The 23,036-nt window shown below is 39.2% G+C and overlaps 1 protein-coding gene across 4 annotated transcripts in view; it reads right to left on the reverse strand.

Annotated features, from left to right (window-relative positions):
- The window catches only part of TFCP2 (transcription factor CP2), a 45,767-nt gene that overhangs the window by 15,858 nt on the left and 6,873 nt on the right, over positions 1 to 23,036 (reverse strand). For all 4 annotated transcript variants that reach the window (XM_006933697.5, XM_003988700.6, XM_006933696.5 and 1 more), the window contains exons 2-4: positions 3,181 to 3,332; positions 2,537 to 2,613; positions 175 to 280 (exon numbers count right to left, since the gene is read on the reverse strand). In XM_006933697.5, coding sequence (XP_006933759.1) covers positions 175 to 280; positions 2,537 to 2,613; positions 3,181 to 3,332 — 335 coding nt within the window. The remainder of the gene's footprint in view (positions 1 to 174; positions 281 to 2,536; positions 2,614 to 3,180; positions 3,333 to 23,036) is intronic.

Here is a 23,036-nt window from a genome sequence, read left to right on the forward strand (position 1 = left end):
TTCAATTTTGGTATTATCCCAGTAATTTTTTATGGTTATGGTCAATAACCCCTTCGGGGTTTTGCTAATTGAGCCCCTGAAGCATTCTGAATCAAGGTAAACATGAAGTAAAGAAAACCGATTCTCAGACCATACTTATAAGCATTTCCTGGGCAAAAGATTCCCTTAACTCACCAATGTCAAGAATTCTATCTCCAGGTCGGTTCCACCTCCAGCCTTCCAGCTGCTGATGTTCAGTGTATTGTAGTCGTCTGTCATGGAACACTACACGGAATATACTCTAAAAGGGAGCAACACAATCAAATGATAATAGGATCCTTTAAAAGTCAGTGCTGACCTGTCAAAAACAATGAAATCTTGCCATGTGCAACAACGTGGATGGAGCTAGAGTATATCATGCTAAGCGAAACAAGTCAGTCAGAGAAAGACAAAATACCATATGATTTTACTTGTATGTGGAATTTAAGAAACAAAACAGACGAACATATGGGAAAGGGAAAAAAAAGGAGGGAAGCAAACCATAAGAGACTTTTAAAGATAGAGAACAAACTTGAGAATGCAAGCTGGTGCAGCTGCTCTGGAAAACAGTATGGGGGTTCCTCAAAAAACTAAAAACAGAACTACCCTACGACCCAGCAATTGCACCACTAGGCATTTATCCAAGGGATACAGGTGTGCTGTTTCGAAGGTGCACGTGCACCCCAATGTTTATAGCAGCACTATCGACAATAGCCAAAGTATGGAAAGAGCCCAAATGTCCATCGATAGATGAATGGATAAAGATGTGCTCTGTGTGTGTGTGTGTGTGTGTGTGTGTGTGTGTGTGTGTAATGGAGTATTACTCGGCAATCAAAAAGAATGAAATCTTGCCATTTGCAGCTACATGGATGGAACTGGAGGGGATTATGCTAAGTGAAATTAGTCAGAGAAAGACAAAAATCATATGACTTCACTCATATGAGGACTTTAAGAGACAAAACAGATGAATGTAAGGGAAGGGAAACAAAAATAATATAAAAACAGGGAGGGGGACAAAAACAGAAGAGACTCATAAATATGGAGAACAAACTGAGGGTTACTGGAGGGGTTGTGGGAGGGAGGATGGGCTAAAGAGTAAGGGACACTAAGGAATCTACTCCTGAAATCATTGTTGCACCATATGCTAACTAATTTGGACGTAAATTTAAAAAAAAAATTAAAAATTAAAAAAAAAAAAGGATTTAAACATGAAACAGAGAACAAACTCAGGGTTGGTGGAGGGAGGTGGGTGGGGGATGGGTTAAATGAGTGATAGGTATTACGGCAGGCACTTGTGATGAGCACTGGGTATAATATGTAAGTGATAAATCACTAAATTCTACTCCTGAAACCAATATTACACTATATGGTAACTAACTAGAATTTAAATAAAAATTTGAAAAAAATAAATAAAAATAAAAATCAGTGCTGGCAAAAGAAAACCAGCAGAAGTTACCTCCAGTTAGTTTTCTAGATACAACCTAAAATTATTTTTCCTAAGACCTGTTTCACCCTATGGGTGCCTGGGTGGCTGGGTCAGTTAAAGCATGACTCTTGCTTTTGGCTCAGGTCATGACCTCACGGCTTATAGGTTCGAGCCCCGTGGCCGGGCTCTGCGCTGGCAGCACAAAGCTTGCTGGGGATTCTCTGTCTCCCTCTCTCTCTCTCTCTCTCTCTCTCTGCCCCTCCCCTGTGCTCTCACTTTATCTCTCAAAAATAAATTAAAAAACAAAAATCTGTTTCACCCTAAAACCCATCATACCATGCCAAATTCTACTTTGGGGTAAATTTTATAAGTGCTCAGATATAATCTTTATAGTTACTAGTACCATATTTAATACTTGGCTTAAACATCAGTCCTGATGGACTGGGTATAAAGGATTCCTATTAGAAGCATTTCTACAAGTTTCTACTCTTACCATGTAATATCCAGCTCAGCTCTTCAGATGTATATGAAAAACTCACCAAGCTCCCTCCTTGCTAACCCACCACACGACACTGAGGGTAAGCAGGGGCTGTATCAATCAACTTCCCTTTTGTTACTCTGGCTTTGTGGAGGTGCTTATTTATATCCCCCCACCAACTTTCACAGCGGCTGACCAAACTCTTCAGTCCCAAATGTGCTGTGAATTCATTGCTCGAAGTCTAGACTAAAATAACTGCTATTCATTAACAGCAGTTTCTGTTTTTCTTGTTACTAGACCAAGTATCCAAAGAGACACTGGAGCTTTTCTAAAAATTTCAAGGAGCTTACTCTATTCCACCCAAAACAACTTCACTGAGCCAGGAGACTACTTTGACATGGAGTAGTAAGCCTTCTGTTTCCGCAGCTGTGAAAAATCTAAGTGAATAAGGGGGCTCACTCTCACGCCAAAGGAATTACAGCTTCCCACTCTGCCAGCAAATTGTAGTGGGTAAGAGATACCACCAAGCCCTTAATGGAAGCAAAAGAATATTACCCAAAAAGGGTCAGTAAAAGAATACTGCACAGAGAAATGATTTACTCATTTTCCTTTACCTTCACCAACTTGCCATTAATTTCTGGAAGTTCTCCAAGTTTCCTATTGTCTAGCATACGAATTTCATAAGACTGTCCTAGAAGAAAAAGTAACTACATATTATATTAATCATAAATTAACTTTGCAAGATGCACAAAGAATAAAATCCAGCTGAATATGCAAGAGTATAATATTATTAGTATTATTAACAAAACTATAATCCTTTACTATGTGCTAGGCACAGTGCTAAGTGTTTTCATACATTATACAATTAACTGATACAATTCTCAAAACTATTATTAATCCCATTTTTACAGATACAGGAATTGAAACGTAAAGAGTTTAAGTAACTTGTCCAAGGCCACGCAACTGGAAAACAGAGCTGGGTAAGGTAATACTTCTCGGTTGGTAACCAATGAATGGGGATGTCCAGGCACCATGAATTAGAAAGAAAGATGCAGACAGGAACTAAAAATGGGCAAGTACACAAAAGAAGCCAGTAATATACATTAAACATGACATTAAAGTGAAAATCTCTGAAGTAAGCCTTCAACTCTGACAGGTCACGCTAGAAAGATGTACTTTTTACATATAAGTATACCTACTAAAATATCATCAATCCAGCATATCTTCAATAATACTAACAAATAAGGAAGCATCTAACCTTGATTGAGATATGTCAGGGTTTCATCATGGAGTTTCACTGCTGGAGAGGTAGCAGCACAAAGCACGTATTGAAAAGGTAGGATTTTATTCTCATTATCAGGGGGCAAACTTGACTCTTCTTGCTTAAAAATGGGCAATGCAAGGACATCACTGAAATAAAACAAATAACTTACATTAACATCGGACAGAAGTGCAAGAATGGATTTATGCTGAAACAATTTAACTGCAATTTGCTTTGGAAAACTATAAACATTATTCACTTTAAAAAAAAAAACAAAAAACAAAAAACATTATTCACTTTGATGAAGTTTCTTCCCAACCACTCAGTTCAGATTACCTGCTGTGATAGTCCCCTCACCACAACAATGTGGGCAATGACAGATAGATATTCACTGCTAAGACCATCCAGACAGGGGTTCCTAAAAGGGCTCTGAAAATTATATGCAGAGTTCCAAAATGTCAATTTAGGATGCTCAGTAATGTGTTTGTTCTTAGAAAGGCACCAACTACAGTTATCTTTATAACCACATCAGCTGATCTACTCTAAGAATTAAAACAAGACTCAGAATTCCTAGAAGCCACTTGAAAAGGACAAATCAGTGACCAGTGTATATTTCAAGGTCAGCTTACATTCTGTGGAATACAGCTAACTAGAAGTGCTGTGTTTCAGTTCCTAAAAGCCTTACGCAAATCTTAGACAAGCTCTCTAGTCTTCGCTCCTTCATCTATAAAATGGGAACCACATCTGCTCTCTAGAGTAAATATGTAAGAAAGTATTTTGGAATCCATAAGGGACTAAAATTGATGTAAAGGATTAACAGTAATGTTCCCTCATAAACTCTAGCCATGGATTAGTGGGAAAGAACATCCTGGGCCCTATCCTGGAGACCGACTGTTATGATCAACATTTGCTCCAAACTTTAAAAGAATCTTAATAGATGTACCAAATTAAAAAGTGTTTCCAATTATCTCAAGACATGCCACAAAATTAAATGTATTTTATTTTACTTTAAAGGATTTGTACATGTAATCACCAGAACAGCTAAAATTAAAAAGAATGACAACCCAAATGTTGGCAAGGATGTGGAACAACCAGAACTCTTATTCTTTGCCAGCAGGAGTGTAAAATAGCACAACCACTTTGGAAAAAGGTTTGACCATTTCTTATAAAAGTAAACATCTATCTGCCCTTTGATCCAGCAATACTATTCATAGGTATTTATCCAAGAGAAATGAAAATATAAGTCCATGTAAAGCTTGTACATAAATGCTCATAGCACAAAAGCAAAAATGGGTAAGAATCCAAATGTTTATAATTAAGAGAAACGGATGCACAAACTGTGGTGTATTCCATACAGTAGAATACTACTCAGCAAAACAAAGGAATGCAACAACATGGATGAATCTCGCAGACACGATACTGAACAAAAGAAGCTACACAAAAAGAATATATAATGTATGATTCCATTTATATGGTGTTCTAAAACAGGCAAAACCAAGGAGAACAGTGGTTTTCTGGCAGGGCAGAGATTGCTTGGAAGACATACAAGAGAACTTTCCGGGGAGATAAAAACGTTCTACACAATGTTAAGTGTGTGGGCAACACGAAAATTCTTTAAATGTACCCTCAGCAGTGTACAAACATCCTCCCCAAACATTACAGAATCGTTACATTCAGGCAAAAACCACCATTGACAGAAAAATGGCTGAACTCAGGTAAATCTTAGAGACATTACAAATTCTCATTGGAAAGCAAAACAAGCAGAAAATGCTCTGATTATTGTCCTAATAATCCACACAGGAGTAATAAAAATTTCATGGTATTAATGCTAACAAACAAAACAAGCAAGGGGAAGGGAAGAGTAAAAGAAATTTCTCTTTTCTGCTGATGTCTAAACAGCAAGGTTACGTGTTATTAGTTGAATCCAGGCACTCGGGACGCAAACCAGCTTTTATGGAACACAAGTTTCTTGTTGCTAAGAAGTATCTCAAAGGCTAGAAAAACAAAACGTGCTTTCATCCCCTTAGGTCTGGAGGTGTGTGTGCTGTGCTCAAATGCATGGGGTTGAGTGGAGAAGGCAAGGACTCCCTCTTTCTGTCTGTATTAATTTGTCAGGTAAACATACTATCGATCCCTTGAGACTACTTAAAACTGTAGAAGCATGGGTTTTCTAGAAAAGTATTCCATGCCAGTTCCTCCACTTCTACAGTCAGGAAGTTACCAATGCTCCCACCACAAACAGTACAGAACATAAAGCAAAACACTACAAAACTTCAGAAACATGATGGTAGTCTTTGGGAGACTTTATTACCATACCATTCCCAATACATATCATTCTCAAAAACATCACCTCTGATGATTCTTTGAAAGATTAGTGAAGATTATCAGGAATCAAGGCAAGTCGGATTTTGCAACATAGCAACAGCTCAACCTTTAGGAATGTAGGGTATTTTTTTTCTTCTCAATGTTACTGCCTAGCAAAGTTAATATATAGCAATAGTCCCTAGTCATCTCAATATAATGTGGCTTTACACCTAATCCCTCATGACTAAGCAAAGGACTGTCATTTGATGCTTAAATTTTAAAATGGATTCTACAAGCTACCTCTAAAATTAAATAACTCAAAACAGCCAAACCAAATACACAAAGCTATATTTTCTCATCAGAGCTTTTAAGATCCCAAAACCTCAAACATATTTGAACTATTCATGTTCTTGCAATACTGCATTTCTTTTACTCTGCTGTGGATCAAAAATACCATTTGATTTCACGTTCCCAGAGGTGGAGGCTAAAGGTCATTGGCGAACACAGTTCTAGGCCCCTGTTTATAGCAAAACAGTGATGGATTAAGTAAGAAATCGTAACAGATTTGGAAATACAAAAGTCTGCTCCTCTGTCTCAGGGGTAAATGGAGCATGGATTAGGGAAACCCACTCTGGTGGAGTCTTAAGTAGTTGGTACCAATGTATAATTTAGCATTTTATTATTTTATCTGATTGCTTCATGTATTTACTTTTTTAAAGATTTTATTTATTTTATTTTTCAAAAAAGATTTTTTTTGTTAAGTAATCTCTACACCTAATGTGGGACTTGAATTCATGACCCAGAAATCAAGAGTCCTTTGTTCCACCAACTGAGCCAGCCAGGTGCTCCTGCTGCATATATTTAATTCATTCCAATGAAACATAAGCTGTTTGAAGGAGCAACTTCTGTTTTCTGTTCTTAGTAAATATTTGTTGCTGTGATTTACATTTTTGTTTGCATTTTCCGGAATATTCAGCACTAGTACACTGTGATCATTTTATTTTTTTAATGTTTATTATTTTTGAGGGAGAGACAGAGAGAAAGAGAGCAAGCAGGGGAGGGTCAGAGAGAGAGGGAGACACAGAATTGGAAGCAGCCTCCAGGCTCTGAGTTGTTAGCATGTGGGGCTCGAACTCACAGACTGAGAGATCATGGCCTGAGCTGAAGTCGGCCGCTTAACCAACTGAGCCACCCAGGCGCCCCTTATTGCGATCATTTTAGAGTTTGACATCTCACCCTATCTGTGATCAAATGTAAGGATACAGAAATCTCACCTGCTAAAAAGATAACTTGAGGGTATGTTAAATACGTGCATCGATAAGTGGAAATTCACACCTGAGAGTGAAAACATAGCAGAAAGCATCTGAGTGGAAGCAACACAGGAACAGAAGCACGATTAGAAGTGATCTTGCCTATATGTAACCGGGATTCCATGAAGAGCTGCTTCACGGTCTTCTGAGGCATAAACTACTCTTTCCAGATAAGGCAGCCTCTGAATGGTCTGTACTAAATTCACAGCTACAGTTTACTTAACCTTCCCCCTCAGGCCTACTAGCTGCTGAATGCCTTCTTCTAGAGACAGCCTACTGAAGAAAGAGGGAAAGGTTTGATGAGCTCTCCTTGAGTAAGAGAGGCAAGTAGACAGGTTGTCCATAGCATCAAGGGAAGTCACAAAAAAGGATGCGATCTTCCCATTTGTGACAACACGGATGGATCTGGAAGCTATTATGCTAAATGAAATAAGTCAGATTGAGAAAGACAAATACCATATGATTTCACTTCTGTCTGGAATCTAAAAAACAAATGAATAAACAAACAAAAAGCAGACCTATAGAGAACAAACTGATGGTTGCCAGAGGGAAAGGAGTGAGGGGAAAGGCAAAATGAATAAAAGGGAATAGGAGACACAAGCTTCCAGTTATAGAATGAGTAAGTCGCAGGAATAAAAGGCACAGCACAGGGAACACAGCTGATGATTACTGTGTGCATTGCATGGTGACAGATGGCAGCTACACTTGTGGTGAGCACAGCATACGTATAGAGAAGGTGAATTATTGTGTTGTACACCTGAAACTAATGTAATACTGTATATGTCAGCTATACTCAAATTTTAAAGATCTAAATAAGAAATAAATAAATAAAACAAATTAATGCTATAAAAACTACACTGCCAACAAAACACACTTATTTTCATTCTTTCTGGTAAAGAAACAGCAGTAAAGAATTTAAACAATATGGTCAGATCCAAAGAATAAGCAGGTGGGTAAGAAACAAAACAAAACAAAACAAAGTGGGAGAGATAAAGAGAGAAAAGACTCTGGCCCCATTAAGAGAATGATAGGACAACCACCTCTTTTCCTCCATCTTTTCACATGCTCTTGTCCTATGACTTTCAAGTGTTTCTGAATACCATTTACGTTAAGTACTTTTTTGAAAAAAAAATTTAAAGTTTATTTATTTATTTTGAGAGAGAGAGAGAGAGAGAGAGAGAGAGCGCGCACAAGCAGGGGAGAGGTAGAGAGAGAGGGAGAGAGAATTCCAAGCAGGCTCCATACTGTCAGTGTGGAGCCTGATGCAGGGCTCGATCCAATGCACCTTGAGACCATGACCTAAGCCAAATCGAGAATCAGATGCTTAACTGACTGAGTCACCCAGGCTCCCCTAAGTAAGTCGTTTTTATATTAAGACTCAGTGGATGTGTCCCCAGAACTGAAATAAGTTTCATAAAACAATACTTATTAATTTTGGTATTTTCCATAGCACTTCATTTTTGAAAACGTTGACCACAACCTGCAGTTTGAAGAACACTGCTCGTCTTTCCCTTAAAACTTTGCACTAAATTAAACCAAGTTTATTTACAATCCCTTTATTAGTATTCAAAAAACAACACAATAAAAGACAAGTCTTCCAGATCAGACTGTCATTCAGCTACTCAAGAATAGGGAATATTATCTACTTTAATAGACAAAGAAATACAGACACTTAACAGAGAGTAAACACAGACAGTACTTCCTCAACTCATTATTAGCTCCCTTTTGGCTCTCTCATTTTTAAATTCATACAGCACATAACTCTCCATTGCAAAGGAACAAAGAATGCTGCAAAATATAACAGCCAGCATATTCACACTGAAGACTGTCTTAAAAACTGCGATCCAAATCCTGCTTTTTTAAGTCAGAAAATATCTGGAAGTAAAATAGTTTTCAAGTAATCTTCTGCCGTAACTTGTAGACTGCATTACTAAATTAGAGTCAAATCCGTATGGAAGGCATATAAAGATCAGTGCTGTTAACCTTGGGTGCATATTAACAATTGATGGTGGGGTGGTGGTTAAAACTCCTTTCTGGGCCGTATCCTGTGCCAATTAAATCAGAAGAGGGGCAGATCGTGAGCTTAATTACTTAGTTCCATGTCTTAATAAGCCAACATAATGGGTATGATCTCCATGTCATCGAAGATGACCGCCTCCCTATACCAAAATCTGATTTCCCAGAGGTCCTCAATGAGCCATCTTGAAACACTACCTCTAATGGAAAGGGAGTTTCTTCAATCTATGCATATCTATCACCACTACTAGAGGGAAAACACTCAGCTTGACATTGAATCAGTAAATCTCTTTCCTTTCCCCCCCCCCCCCCATTTATTCAGCAAATAGTCTTTGAGCACCTACTATCTTCTGGGCCCTATTTTAGGTGGCAGGGATAGAACAATAATCAAGTACAGATAAGGTCCCCCTTAAAAGTATAGCATCATTGTCTAAATTCCTATCTGTGAACAGCAACAAATCATACTACATTATTCTACAAATACCTATTTGTTTTCTTTTTTTTTTTTTAATTTTTTAATGTTTTTATTTATTTTTGAGACAGAGAGAGACAGAGCATGAGCAGGGGAGGGGAAGAGAGAGAGGGAGACACAGTATCTGAAGTAGACTCCAGGCTCTGAGCTGTCAGCACAGAGCCCGACGTGGGGCTCGAACTCACAGACTGTGAGATCATGACCTGAGCTGAAGTCGAACACTCAGCCAACTGAGCCATCCAGGTGCCCCTACCTATTTGTTTTCTTATTTCCAGTTCATTGTCCTTACAGTATTACAGATACTCAAGTAAGCATAAATGAATCGTTATAGAATACAGAGCAAAAATGATACAACTCAAAAAGGCTTAGTATATCTCTAGCAGGTGTTTTACAGAACTCTGACCTGAGTATCTTAACTCCACTACTCCTTTCCAGCTGCAAACCTGGAATGCAGACTGTCCAGTGAGTAGGACATCAAAATGACAAGTGAGCAGTAGATAAAAACACCGTATCTGGATTTTATGCTGATGATGCCCCTGACAGAGATATTGGTCATCTGACAAGTCTTTCTTGTAAGAAAGTATTTATGGAACTTTTTTCAAGATCTCAATACTGGGCTTAATGCTCTTTAAGCACTTTAAGAAGTACTTCTAGATATAAACCATTCTATTTCTTCCACACAGTTATGAGAGACCAGCAGTTTGAATAGTTGTCATTCATTACATACTCAAAGTTTACCCAAAAATGAAGCTAATTCCTCTCCCTCTACCCCAGTCTCTGGATCTTCCTCATTCTACTCTGTTGAATTATTTGTCAACTACTATTTATTTACTGCTATAAGCAATGCACTTTTTATTTTTCCTTAGCTTAGAAAGTCAATAAAAACTTCTCACTTCAAACATGTCTGCAAGCCTTATTTCTTTTCGAAGCTGAAAAGTATCTGACCCATTTCAGATACAAATTTACTTCCAGAAAACTTGCAAGATATTAAAAGCTTAATCAAAGAAATATGAATCAGCAAAGCCCTACCTCAGGAGATTTGCCAGATATAGGCCTGCTTTCTGGTTTTTTTTTTTTTTTCCTACATTACAGGATTAGCTCTGACCAGCCTATAAATCTCATTAAAACACTGCTAATTGAAAATATCACCTGTGGCATCATTAGTATCAGGCTCTTTTATTAAATTTGAAATTACTGACTCTTCCCCTTTAGGTGATAAATGGCAAACTGCAACAATATTCGTGTGTTATATATTCCAGGAATCTGACAATTTTGATAAAGGAAGTGGAACCCCCCCTTTTCAGTATTCAAAATCTGATTATCTACCATCAGAGTATGACCTAAAGGGGAAAACAAGATTGTTCTGTCTTCCTGCGACTAAGGGAAACCATACACAGACCCTTATATGGTGCTGAGCCTCAAATCTTCTTTTCAGGTCCAAAACGTCTACCATTTCTTTTCTTTTCTTTTCTTTTCTTTTCTCTTTTCTTTTCTTTTCTTTTCTTTTCTTTTCTTTTCTTTTCTTTTCTTTTCTTTTCTTTCTTTCTTTCTTTCTTTCTCTCCTCCTCCTCCTCCTCCTCCTCCTCCTCCTCCTCCTCCTCCTTCTCCTTCTCCTTCGATGTAGTTCAGCTTCCTTCCCTCTTCGCAGACAAGCATCACTCACCACCTGTCTGTTGGTGTTCTTCCGCTTTGCTCATTTCATCCCCACTACCAAGCCTATCTTCAAAGCCCCCAAATCTCCTTGGTCCCCCATTCCTCGCTGCAGTGAAATACAAGCATAGATTTTTTTTTTTTTTAAGGCTTTAATTGCTAATGACTTTTGGGAAAATCCTAAAAGTACCAGAACATTAGTCCTATGAAATGGTAAAAAGGCCTTAGCGATCTCTCTTCCCTTTGGGCACCCAGTGGTAAGCCTTATGAAAATCGCTCCTCCTTCAAACCATACCTTTGATGAAAGCCTAGTCTTCTAAAATGGCCAACACGTTCCCTGGAGATATTGCAAATTAGGCTGATGATGTAATCAGAGCAGAACTGTTCTTTGCTCCCTTTCTTTTACAGTAGGTAGACAGAGGGAAGTAATCTGCATTTCTAAGAATATGCAGAGCAGAAGATACCTATGAAACTTCAACCCTTCTCAGGGACAATAACCATCTTTTTATCAATATCAGCCAATCTGCAGCCAGAGTAACCTTTAAAAATGTAAATTTGGTGCCCCTGGGTGGCTCAGTTAAGCCTCCTACTTCAGCTCAAGTCAAGATCTCACGGTTCCTGGGTTCGAGCCCCGTGTTGGGCTGTCAGCCCAGAGCCTGGAGTTGCTTTAGATTCTGTCTCCCTCTCTCTTCTTTTAAATAAAAATTTTTTAAAAATATAAATTTAAGGGGCACCTGGGTGGCTCAGTTGATTAAGCGTCTGAATCCTGATTTCAGCTTAGGTCATGATCTCATGGTTTCCCGGGTTTGAGCCCTGCATCAGGCTCTGTGCACTGACTGTGAGGTTCCTGCTTATGATTTTCCCTCTCTCTGTGTCCCTCCCTATTCACACTGTCTCAAAAATAAATAAACTTAAAAAAAAAATTCCTATAAATTAATATGAAAAAGGCCAACTCCCCTCCCCCCCCAAAAAAAAAACTTGAATACTTACTTCTCAAGAGAAAACATGAATGGCTAGTAAACATGTTGAACAGGTGCTCAGCCTCATAAAAAATCAGGAAAATGCAAATAAAACCACAATGAAATCCACATCCACTAATTGACAAAAATTAAGACACTGACTAAATAAAATACTGTAGAACAACCAAAACTTTTAAACTCCTAAGTATACTGGGAAAAACAAGTTAGCATTATTTTGAATAAAGATACACAAACTTCGAGCTGCCTTGGTGGCTCAGTGGTTTAAGTGCTGGACTTCCTCTCAGATCATGAGCTTAGGTCATGATCTCGCAGTTCGTGGGTTTGAGCCCCCTGTCGGGCTCTGTGCTGACAGCTGGGAGCCTGGAGCCTGATTCAGACTCTGCATCCCCCCCTCTCTCTGTCCCTTCCTGCTCTTGTGTTTTAAAACAAACATTTAAAAAAAAAGGTACACAAACTTCATAATCCAGCAATTACATTAATCCTACAACCCCTCTGCCTGAAACATTTTCTTTCTCCATCTTTGCAGGCTCAAATCTTACTCTTCTTTCAGATACGCCTTCAGGAGGTAGAATTTAGTATTTCTATGCTCTAAACTCCTGTAGCACTTTATCTCTAAGTGCTCTGATGTATCAGTTTCTAGCTTGTATCATACCTATTTAAATACATGTCTTATCTTCTCCAGCAAATTATAAGCAACCAGAGGACAAAAAGTTGCTTGATTTTGTCTTTTAATCACCATGGCACCAGACACAGCACTACATATAGAAGTGTATATGACTCAAAGCTACACAATCAAGCTGGAACACAAAACCTAGCATTCAGAAGGCACTCAAGTATGTGTTGAAGGAGTAAAAATCTGCTGAGGGACTGAATCAACCAGGACTTGATGTGCACACAAAGCATGAAGTAGCCGTGAAAGAAAATCACAACATCAATTTGTGTATCCAAAGCCCCCAATCTATTTTTCTCCCAGATTCTGGTTTGATGTTGCATCAGGAGAGCCAGCTATCAGCTACAAATGGAAACTACTGCCAACCAGGCAGACAAAGAATGAGGGCAGGGCAGGAGGAGGTGGAAAAAAGAAAGAGAAGGTAACAAAGCAGAAGGAAGGAATGGCAACGCTGGAGGTCAACTTCCATAAGTATTCCAAGAGAGCAAGAACCAGAAGGAAGCAAAGTTACAGACCTTTGGCAAAAAAGACAAGGAATGACAGGACAAGTTAAAAAGACGAGGAAAGCGAGCCAGCAATCGATTATGTGCTAGACACTCTTGGACTTATGTTATGCAGTATTTCAGACTTTACAAGAAGGTTAAAAAAAAAAAAAAAAAAACTTAACAGATACCTGTGTACGCTCCACTCAGCTTAAGAAATAAAGCACTAACAGGGAGGGGTGCCTGGGTGGCTCAGTCAGTTAAGCGTCTGACTTCGGCTCAGGTCATGATCTCATGGCTCCTGAGTTCAAGCCCTGCGTGGGGCTCTGTGCTGACAGCTCAGAGCCTGGAGCCTGCTTCCAATTCTGTCTCTGTCTCTCTCTCTCTGCCTCCTCCGCTCACTCACTGTCTCTCTTTCAAATATAAAAAAACATTTAAAAAAAAGAAAGAAAGAGCACTAACAGTTGAAGCCCTCTATACCCTTCCTCCATTGTATCCCCCTTTAACTTCCAGAGGCAACAGTAACATAAATTTGGAGTTAAACATTCTTACTCATTTCTTTGTATTTTTACAGTGGTGCCATCTTTTTAAAAAGTAGTGGTAAATTTTATGGTAAAGGGAGGAATCTCACCCAAATACACAGTCCATCATAAGACCCTGAGAGTAAGAGGGAAAGTAAAGGTACAGTCAGTAACAACTGACCAATTCTAAGACCCAAAAAAATGGAAGATTTAGGAGATGGATGGGTAACAGTTGAAGGGGGAAAAGTGAAGGCAAACAGTAGTGAAAAAGACGCACAGCAAAAAAGAAGAAAATTCAGGTTTTCATAATAATTTTTTACTGTTTGTTTTTCCAAGAGAGAGAGGGAGAGAGAGAGACTGAGTATGAGCAGGGGAGGGGCAGAGAGAGAGGGAGACACAGAATCCGAAGCAGGCTTCAGGCTCCAAGCTGTCAGCACAGAGCCCGATGCGGGGCTCAAACTCACCGACTGTGAGATCATGACCTGAACTGAAGTCGGATGCTCAACCGACTGAGCCACCCAGGTGTCAAAAATTCAGTTTTGATGAAGAGAAATAGTTGCCTCAGAAACTGCTACACTAGTGGCCTTTGAAACAAAATAGAGTGAATTCAGTTCACATACCCAACAAATCAGCACAAACTATCTGTTAGACACTCTTCTCCTGGAGCATTTATTCTAACTGGGGAAAGAGTCAAACAAATGAATAAGATATCAGATGTTTGGAAAAAGATAAAGCAGAGCAGAGTAGGCAGAGTACTGGTGAGGACAAGGAGGTGTTTGCTATCATATGTGAAGGTGGTTACAGAACCTCTCTCTGACAAAGTGACATTGGAGCAGAAACCTAAAGCAAGTAGGGAATGCAGAGGACTTTCAGGAAGAGGGGCGCCTGGGTGGCTTAGTTGGTTAAGCATCTTTTGTTTTTTAGTGTTTATTTCTTTTTTTTTTATTAAAAAAATGTTTTAATGTTTATTTATTTATTTTTGAGAGAGAGAGAGAGAGAGAGACAGAGCACAAGCCGGGGAGGGGCAGAGAGAGAGGGAGACACAGACTCTGAAGCAGGCTCCAGGCTCCCAGCTGTCAGCACAGAGCCCAACACGGAGCTCGAACCCACAAACCGCAAGATCGTGACCTGAGCTGAAGTCAGCTCCTCAACTCACTGAGCCACCCAGGCGCTCCAAGGAACTCTACTCTTGATTTTGGCTCAGGTCCTGATCTTACAAACCATGAGCTGATATAGCATGGAGCCTGCTTAGGATTTTCTCTCCCTCTCTTTCTCTGCTCCCTACCCAACCCCCTGGTGTGCATGCACACATGTGTGGGCTCTCTCTCAAAATAAATAAAAATTAAAAAAAAAAAAAAAAAGACTTCCAGAAAGAGTAACAGCAAATGCAAAGGCCCTGAGGCAGAAAGGTGCATAGGATTTGAGGGACTGTAAGACCATCAGATGTGGCTGGAGCAGAGCATGCTATAAAAAGAGTCTAGACAGAATGATCAGAAGGGCACCCTGTGTACATCAATGCCAGAACTGGGGCTTTAATTCAAAACAAGATGCAAAATGAATGGAGGGTTTCCAGGAGAAAAGTGAAATGATCTGCTCTACATTTTAAATAAACCATCATATAATTTATCATTTAAATAGGGACACTTTGTGAGTAAACAAGGGTGCTATTAGCAGTTACCTCAGGACAACAGACATTAACAAGACCTTAATTTTAAAAGGCTTCTGTGCAGGGGTGCCTGGGTGGCTCAGTCAGTTAAGCGTCTGACTTCAGCTCAGGTCATGATCTCATAGTGAGTTTGAGCCCCATGTTGGGCTCTGAGCTGACAGCTTGGAGCCTGGAGCCTGCTTCAGATTCTGTGTCTCCCTCTCTCTCTTTGTCTCTCCCCTGCTTGTGCACATGTGCTCTCATGCTCTCTCTCTCTCTCTCTCTCTCTCTCTCTCTCAAAAATAAACATTTAACAATAAATAAATAAAAGGCTTCTGTGCAGAGCCAGTTTGAAGGGGTTCTTCTGGCCAAATCTGGAATAATTTAATCAAGATATATAATGGTAGTAAAAGATTACAACATATTGAATAAAGTAAAAATCTGAGACTACATTGTTAAAAATAAACCAATAAGAAGGGAAAGTTCCCTCTCACAGTAGACAGCCAACTAGTAAATGTAGAAGGAAAGACATAATTAGAAAGTCATCATTTGGGACGCCTGTGTGGCTTAGTCGATTAAGCATCCCACTCTTGGTTTCAGCTCAGGTCATGATCTCAGGGTTTCATGAGTTCAAACCCTGCATCTGGCTCTGTGCTGACAGGGCAGAGCCTGCTTGGAATTCTCTCCCTCTCTCTCTCTGCCCCTCCCCTGTTCATGCAGTCTCTGTCTCTCTCAAAAATAAATACATAAAGCTAAAATATATACATATATATATATATATATATATATATATGAAAATCATCATTTAGCAATCATCATAAAGAAAGTTGATTAGGGCAAGAATCATCAATAAATGCTAAAACTGGTTGGTGAAAATTTGAAAATAGGATATTTACATGGTGTCAAAATATCGCCCCTACAGAATACTAATTACAAAAGGCAAAGCAATAAATTTATAATGGAGAAAATTGGCATACCCCACCTTAACTAAGTGTTCAAAATTAACATTGCCAGCAATGGGACCAATCAATAGCATGTGTACCCTAATATGATACACAGAGAACTCAGCATCCCTTCTTAGGTAGTACCACCCAAAGCGCATAACCTGAATCTACCATAAGGAAACATCAGACAAACCCAAACTGAGGGATGTTCTACAAAATAACTGACCTCTACTCATCAAATTGTTAATGTCATAAAAATACAAAGACTCAGGGCGCCTGGGTGGCTCAGTCGGTTGAGCATCCGACTTCGGCTCAGGTCACGATCTCACGGTCCATGAGTTCGAGCCCCGCGTCGGGCGCTGGGCTGATGGCTCAGAGCCTGGAGCCTGCTTCCAATTCTGTGTCTCCCTCTCTCTCTGCCCCTCCCCGTTCATGCTCTGTCTCTGTCTCACAAATAAATAAACGTTAAAAAAAAAATACAAAAACTCATGATCTGCTCTAGATTAAAGGAGATAAAAGACATGACAACTGAATCAATACATGATCTTGGATATTTTTTTGCTATAAAGGACATTATTGGGGGCGCCTGGGTGGCGCAGTCGGTTAAGCGTCCGACTTCAGCCTGGTCACGATCTCGCGGTCCGTGAGTTCGAGCCCCCCCGTCGGGCTCTGGGCTGATGGCTCAGAGCCTGGAGCCTGTTTCCGATTCTGTGTCTCCCTCTCTCTCTGACCCTCCCCCGTTCATGCTCTGTCTCTCTCTGTCCCAAAAATAAATAAATGTTGAAAAAAAAATTAAAAAAAAAAAAAAAGGACATTATTGGGACAATTGGCAAAATCTGAATAAGGTCCACAGATTAGATCATACACGGTATTGTGTGTTAAGCTCCTAATTTTGATCACTATATTATAGTTACGTAAGAGCATTTCATGTTTTTTTCCTGCCCCTCCACCGGAGAATTTCATGTTTTTTAAAAATACACACTGAAGTATTTAGGTGTTAAGGGACACTGCAACTGCAACTTAAACAGTTCAGATTAAAAAAATAATAATAATTCTAGGTGTTGGGGAGGAGCAGAAGAGAGGAAGATAAAACAAATATAGCAAAATGTTAACATGTGAGTAATCTCGGTGAAGGGTATTTACAACTTCGTTGCACTGTTTTTGCAAATCTTCTTCAACTCTGAAATTCTTATTATTTTTTATGAGCAGAATACACATAGACTTCTAAGTTTCTGTGTAGAGAACAGGCTATGGGGGTGATGAATGCAGAGTTGGAAGCAGGGCTGGACCAGTTAAAAGGCTACTATAGATTAAGGACAGAGGTCATGAAAGACTGCACAGTAGGAAGCTCCAGGAATTGGTCCCTCCACCAAAATAACTATTGAGCCGCCACAAAATGCTTGAAGCAACTATTCTGGAACTCTGGAATCTAGTCAAATACTTGCAGCAAACAAGGGAATGCTTGATGAAGAAAGAGGCTGGTAAATTTTAGTGAATTTCAGCATCTGGCACACCATGTACCTTCCCCTAGCTCCCAGTCCCATGGCAGACAGCTGTGGGGACAGTAGCCTGGGATCCTGTTGCAGTCTGCTGGTGTCAGGGTGGGCAATAGGGACCTTGTCCTCCAAAAATCAGCATTATATATTCTGATTACTGCTTTTGATTGCTGAAGAGCTGGCACACAGGCTGGACATTGTTTCAACCACCATGGCTGAGGTGGCTTCCTTAGCAGAGTCAGACAAAGGGATTTAAAGAAACAGAACATTCTTTTTTTTCCCCATTTTTTCTTATTAGATCCAAGCATTTAAGAAAATTTCTGTCAAGTCACTGGCGGACCACGGAGCTCATAGAAGAGACTTCAGTGTTCACAAAAAATAAGGAACGCATTCTTTACAAAAACACTTTGGGAAAGTCACTAAACAAATGGACAACTTCAGCTTTAATCAAGTAACAACAGTAATCTCTAGGGAGAGAGTAGAATCTGATTTCCAGAGCTACCATATTACAATACTCAAAATGTCCAGTTCTAAACAAAAAATTACAAAGCAGGGGCGCCTGGGTGGCGCAGTCGGTTAAGCGTCCGACTTCAGCCAGGTCACGATCTCGCGGTCCGTGAGTTCGAGCCCCGCGTCAGGCTCTGGGCTGATGGCTCGGAGCCTGGAGCCTGTTTCCGATTCTGTGTCTCCCTCTCTCTCTGCCCCTCCCCCGTTCATGCTCTGTCTCTCTCTGTCCCAAAAATAAACAAACGTTGAAAAAAAAAATTACAAAGCATACAAAGATTAAGGAAAGTATGGCCAATTCACAAGAAAAGAGAAATTGACAGAAACTATCCTTGAGCAAGCCTAGACACTAGACTTAATATACAAAGACCTTAAATTAACTATCTTAAATATGCTCAAAGAGCTGAAGGAAACCATGGACAAATAACTAAAGGAAACCAGGAAAACAATGTATGAGCAACTAAAGAATAGCAACAAAAGATCAAAGTTATAAAAAGTAAACAAATAGAAATTCTGGACCCAAAAGTACAAGAGCTGGAATTAAAAATATACTAGAGGGACTCAACAGAAGATCAACAGAAGAAAGAATCAGCAAACTTGAAGATGGCAAATTGAGATTACTCAGGCTGAAGAGCAAAAACAAAAATGAAGAAAACTAAATAGAACCTAAGAATACAATGGTACGCCATCAAGTGTACCAATGTGCATATTATGGGAGTCCCAGGAGAAGAAGGAGAGAAAAAGGGAGAAAAGTTTTTGAAGAAATAATGGTTAAAAACTTTCCAAATTGATGACACACGTGAATCTACACGTTCAAGGAGCTCAACAAACTTCAAAAGAATAAATTCAAAGACAGCCACAGCAAGGTACACAATATTCAAACTGTTGAAAAGAGAGGATCTTCAAAGCAGCAAAAAGTGACTCATCACATTATGAGGGAAACTCAATGAAATTAATAGCCAATATCTCATCAGAAACCATGGAGGCCAGAGGCAGTGGGATGATATATGTAAAGTGTTGAAAGTAAAAACTATCAACCAAGAATTCTAAGATGAAGGAGAAATTAAAATACTTCTCAACAAAAGGTAAGGAAGTTCATTGCTAATAAACCTGTCCTACAAGAAATGCTAAAGGGAATCTTTCAGCCTGAAATGAAAGAACACTAGATGGTAACTCATAGTCATATGAAGAAATAAAGATCATTACACAGGTCACACAGGTAAAATACAAAAGCTAGCATACCATATTTTTGGTATGTAACCTCTTCTTTTTGTTTCCTATGTGACTTAAAAGACGAATACATAGGGGCACCTGGCTGGTGGAACGTGCAACTTTTGATCTTGGGGGCTGTGAATTTGAGACCCACATTGAGTGTAGAGCTTACTTAAAAATATTTTTAAAAAAGACAAATGCATTGGGGCGCCTGGGTGGCTCAGTCGGTTGAGCGTCCGACTTCGGCCCAGGTCATGATCTCGCGGTCCGTGGGTTTGAGCCCCGCATCGGGCTCTGTGCTGACAGCTCGGAGCCCGGAGCCTGTTTCGGATTCTGTGTCTCCCTCTCTCTCTGACCCTCCCCTGTTCATGCTCTGTCTCTCTCTGTCTCAAAAATAAATAAACATTAAAAAAAATTTTAAAAAAAAGACAAATGCATAAAACAATAATTATAAATCTATTGTAACAAGCACACAGTGTATAAAGACATAATTTGTGACAATAACAACATAAAGAATGGAAACAGAACTGACAGGAACAGAGTTAATGTATGCTCTTTTTTTTAAGTTGTGATATAATTGGGGCGCCTGGGTGGCTCAGTTGTTAAGCATCCAACTTCGGTTCAGGTCATGATCTCACAGCTCTTGAGTTTGAGCCCTGCATCAGGCTCTATGCTGACAGCTCAGAGCCTGGAGCCTGCTTCAGATTCTGTGTCTCCCTCTCTCTGCCCCTCCTCCCTTGGGCTCTGTCTCTGTCTCTCTCTCAAAAATAAACATTAAAAAATATAATAAAAAAATAAATAAATTTGTGATATAATTGACATATAACATTATATTAATTTCAGGTGTACAACATAATGATTTGATTTTTATAGATATTGCAAAATGATCATCATAAGAAGTCTAGTTTAATGTATGCTCTTGAACCTAAATTGTTATCAATTCAAATTAGATTCCTATACACTTAGGATATTAACTGTAATCCCCACGGTAACCACTAAGAAAATAACTTTAAAAATATACAAAAAAAAAAAAGGAAATAAAGAAGGAATTAAAATGATACATTAGAAAAAATCAAACACAAAAGAAGACATATTGGAGTAATTGAGGAATAAAAGAATATGACATATAGAAAACAAATAGCACAATGGCAGAAATTAGTTCTTCATTGTCAGTAATCACTTTAAGTACAAATGGATTAATTCACCGATTAAAGACACAGATTGGGGAAAAAGATATTTGTTCTTGTGGTCAACATGTGACCAACCACATGTTGCTTATAGAAGGCTCACTTCAGATACAACACACAAATAGGTTAAAAGGAAAACAGTGAAAGAGGATATTCTATGCAAACAGTAACCAAAAGAGAACTGAAGTGACTAGTCAAATATCAAACAAGAGGCTCCTGGGTGGCTCAGTCAGTTCAGCTACCAACTCTTGATTTCCGCTTGGGTCATGGTCTCACAGTTTGTGAAATCGAGCCCTGCGCTGGGCCCTGTGCTGACAGTGTGGATCCTGCTTGGGATTCTCTCTCTCCTCTCTCCCTGCCCCTCTCCAGCACTCTCTCTCCCTCTCTCTCTCTCAAAATAAATGGGATAAACATTTTTTAAAAATATATCAAATAGGGGCGCCTGGGTGGCTCAGTCGGTTAAGCATCTGACTTTGGCTCAGGTCATGATCTCACGGTTCCTGAGTTTGAGCCCAACATAGAGCTCTGTGCTGACAGCTTGAAGCCTGGAGTCGGCTTCAGATGCTGTGTCTTCCTCTCTCCCTGCCCCTCCCCTGCTCACACTCTCTCTCTCAAAAATAAACAGTAAAAAAATTTAAAAACATATATATCAAACAAAATAGAACTTAAGTCAAAAGTTGTTACAAGAGGGGTACCTGGGTAGCTCATTTGGTTAAGCAACCTGCTCATGATTTCAGCTCAGGTCATGATCTCAGGGTCATGAGATCAAGCCCTACATTGGGTTCTGGGTCTCCCTCTCTCTCTGCTCCTACCCCCCCCCCTCTCAAAAATAATAAACATTTTTGGGGCACCTGGATGGCGCAGTCGGTTAAGCGTCCGACTTCAGCCAGGTCACAATCTCGCGGTCCGTGAGTTCGAGCCCCGCGTCGGGCTCTGGGCTGATGGCTCAGAGCCTGGAGCCTGTTTCCGATTCTGTGTCTCCCTCTCTCTCTGCCCCTCCCCCGTTCATGCTCTGTCTCTCTCTGTCCCAAAAATAAAATAAAACGTTGAAAAAGAAAAAAAAAATTAAAAAAAAGAATAAACATTTTAAAAATGTGTAAAAAAACATCACAGGAAAAGCAGACCAATATCCCTTATGAATAAAGACACAAAAATCCTCAACAAAATACTGTACTAGCAAACTGAATCCAATGATCATACACTATAACCAAGTAGGATTTTTCCCAGAAATATAAGCGTGGTTCAACATAAAGAAATCAACGTAATACACCACATGATCATCTCAACAGACACAGAAAATGCACTGGACAAAATTCAGCACCTGTCACAATAAAAGCACTCAGCAAAACCTTGAAGACATTATGCTAAGTGAAATAAGACAGTCACATAAGGACAAATTTGTAGGATTCCACTTACATGAGATTCCTAGAGTAGTCAAATTCATAGAGACAGAAAGTAAAATGGGGGTTGTCAGGAACTAGGCGAGTTAGTGATTAATGGGTAGAGAGCTTCTGTTTGGGAAACTAAAAATATTCTGGAGATGGATGGTGGTAATATTTGCACAACAAATTCACAACAATGTGAATGTACTTAATGCCACTGAACTATACACTTAAAAATAGCTAAAATGGTAAATTTTATGTGTATTTTACCATAATAATACACACGGACATTCGTACAGACACATACACACGTACATACACACACAACAACCTAGGAATAGAAACTTCCTCAAAATTAAAAAGGCATTTATGAAAAATTCACAGCTCAGTGGTGAAAAACTGAAAGCTTTCCCTCTAAAATCAGGAATAAGCTAAAGATGCCCACTTTCACTACTACTATTCAACATTGTACTGGAAGTCCTTGCAAGACCAATTAAGCAAGAAAAACAAATAAAAAGCATACAAACAGGAAAAGAAAAAGTGAAGCTATATCTATTTGCATATGACATGACTCTACATATAGAAAATCCCATAAGTCCAGGAAAATGTTACCAAAGCTAAAAAAAGAATTCAGCAAAGTTACAGGATATGAGATCAACATAAAAAATCAGTAGTTTCTAAATAATCAGTAGTTATCGCCAGCAATAAACAATCCAAAGAGGAAATTAAGAAAACAATTCCATGTACAATAGTATCCAAAAGAGTAAAATACACGGGAATAAATTTAGCCAATGGTATGAAAGACTTGTACAGCTTTTCCTTGACTTACAATGGGGTTACATCCCAATAAACCCATCGTAAGCTGAAAATACTGTCAGTCAAAAATGTATTTAATACATCTAACCTACCAAACATCATAGCTTAACCTAGCCAAATGTACTCAGAACACTTACATCAACCTACTGTTGGGTAAAATCATCTTACACAAAGCGTATATTATAACGAAGTGTTGAATATCATGTAGTTTATTGAGTACTGTACTGAAAGTAAAAAATGGAATGGTTGTATGGATACTGTA

Source organism: Felis catus, chromosome B4, assembly GCF_018350175.1.
Source record: "Felis catus isolate Fca126 chromosome B4, F.catus_Fca126_mat1.0, whole genome shotgun sequence".
Classification (NCBI taxonomy): domain Eukaryota; kingdom Metazoa; phylum Chordata; class Mammalia; order Carnivora; family Felidae; genus Felis; species Felis catus.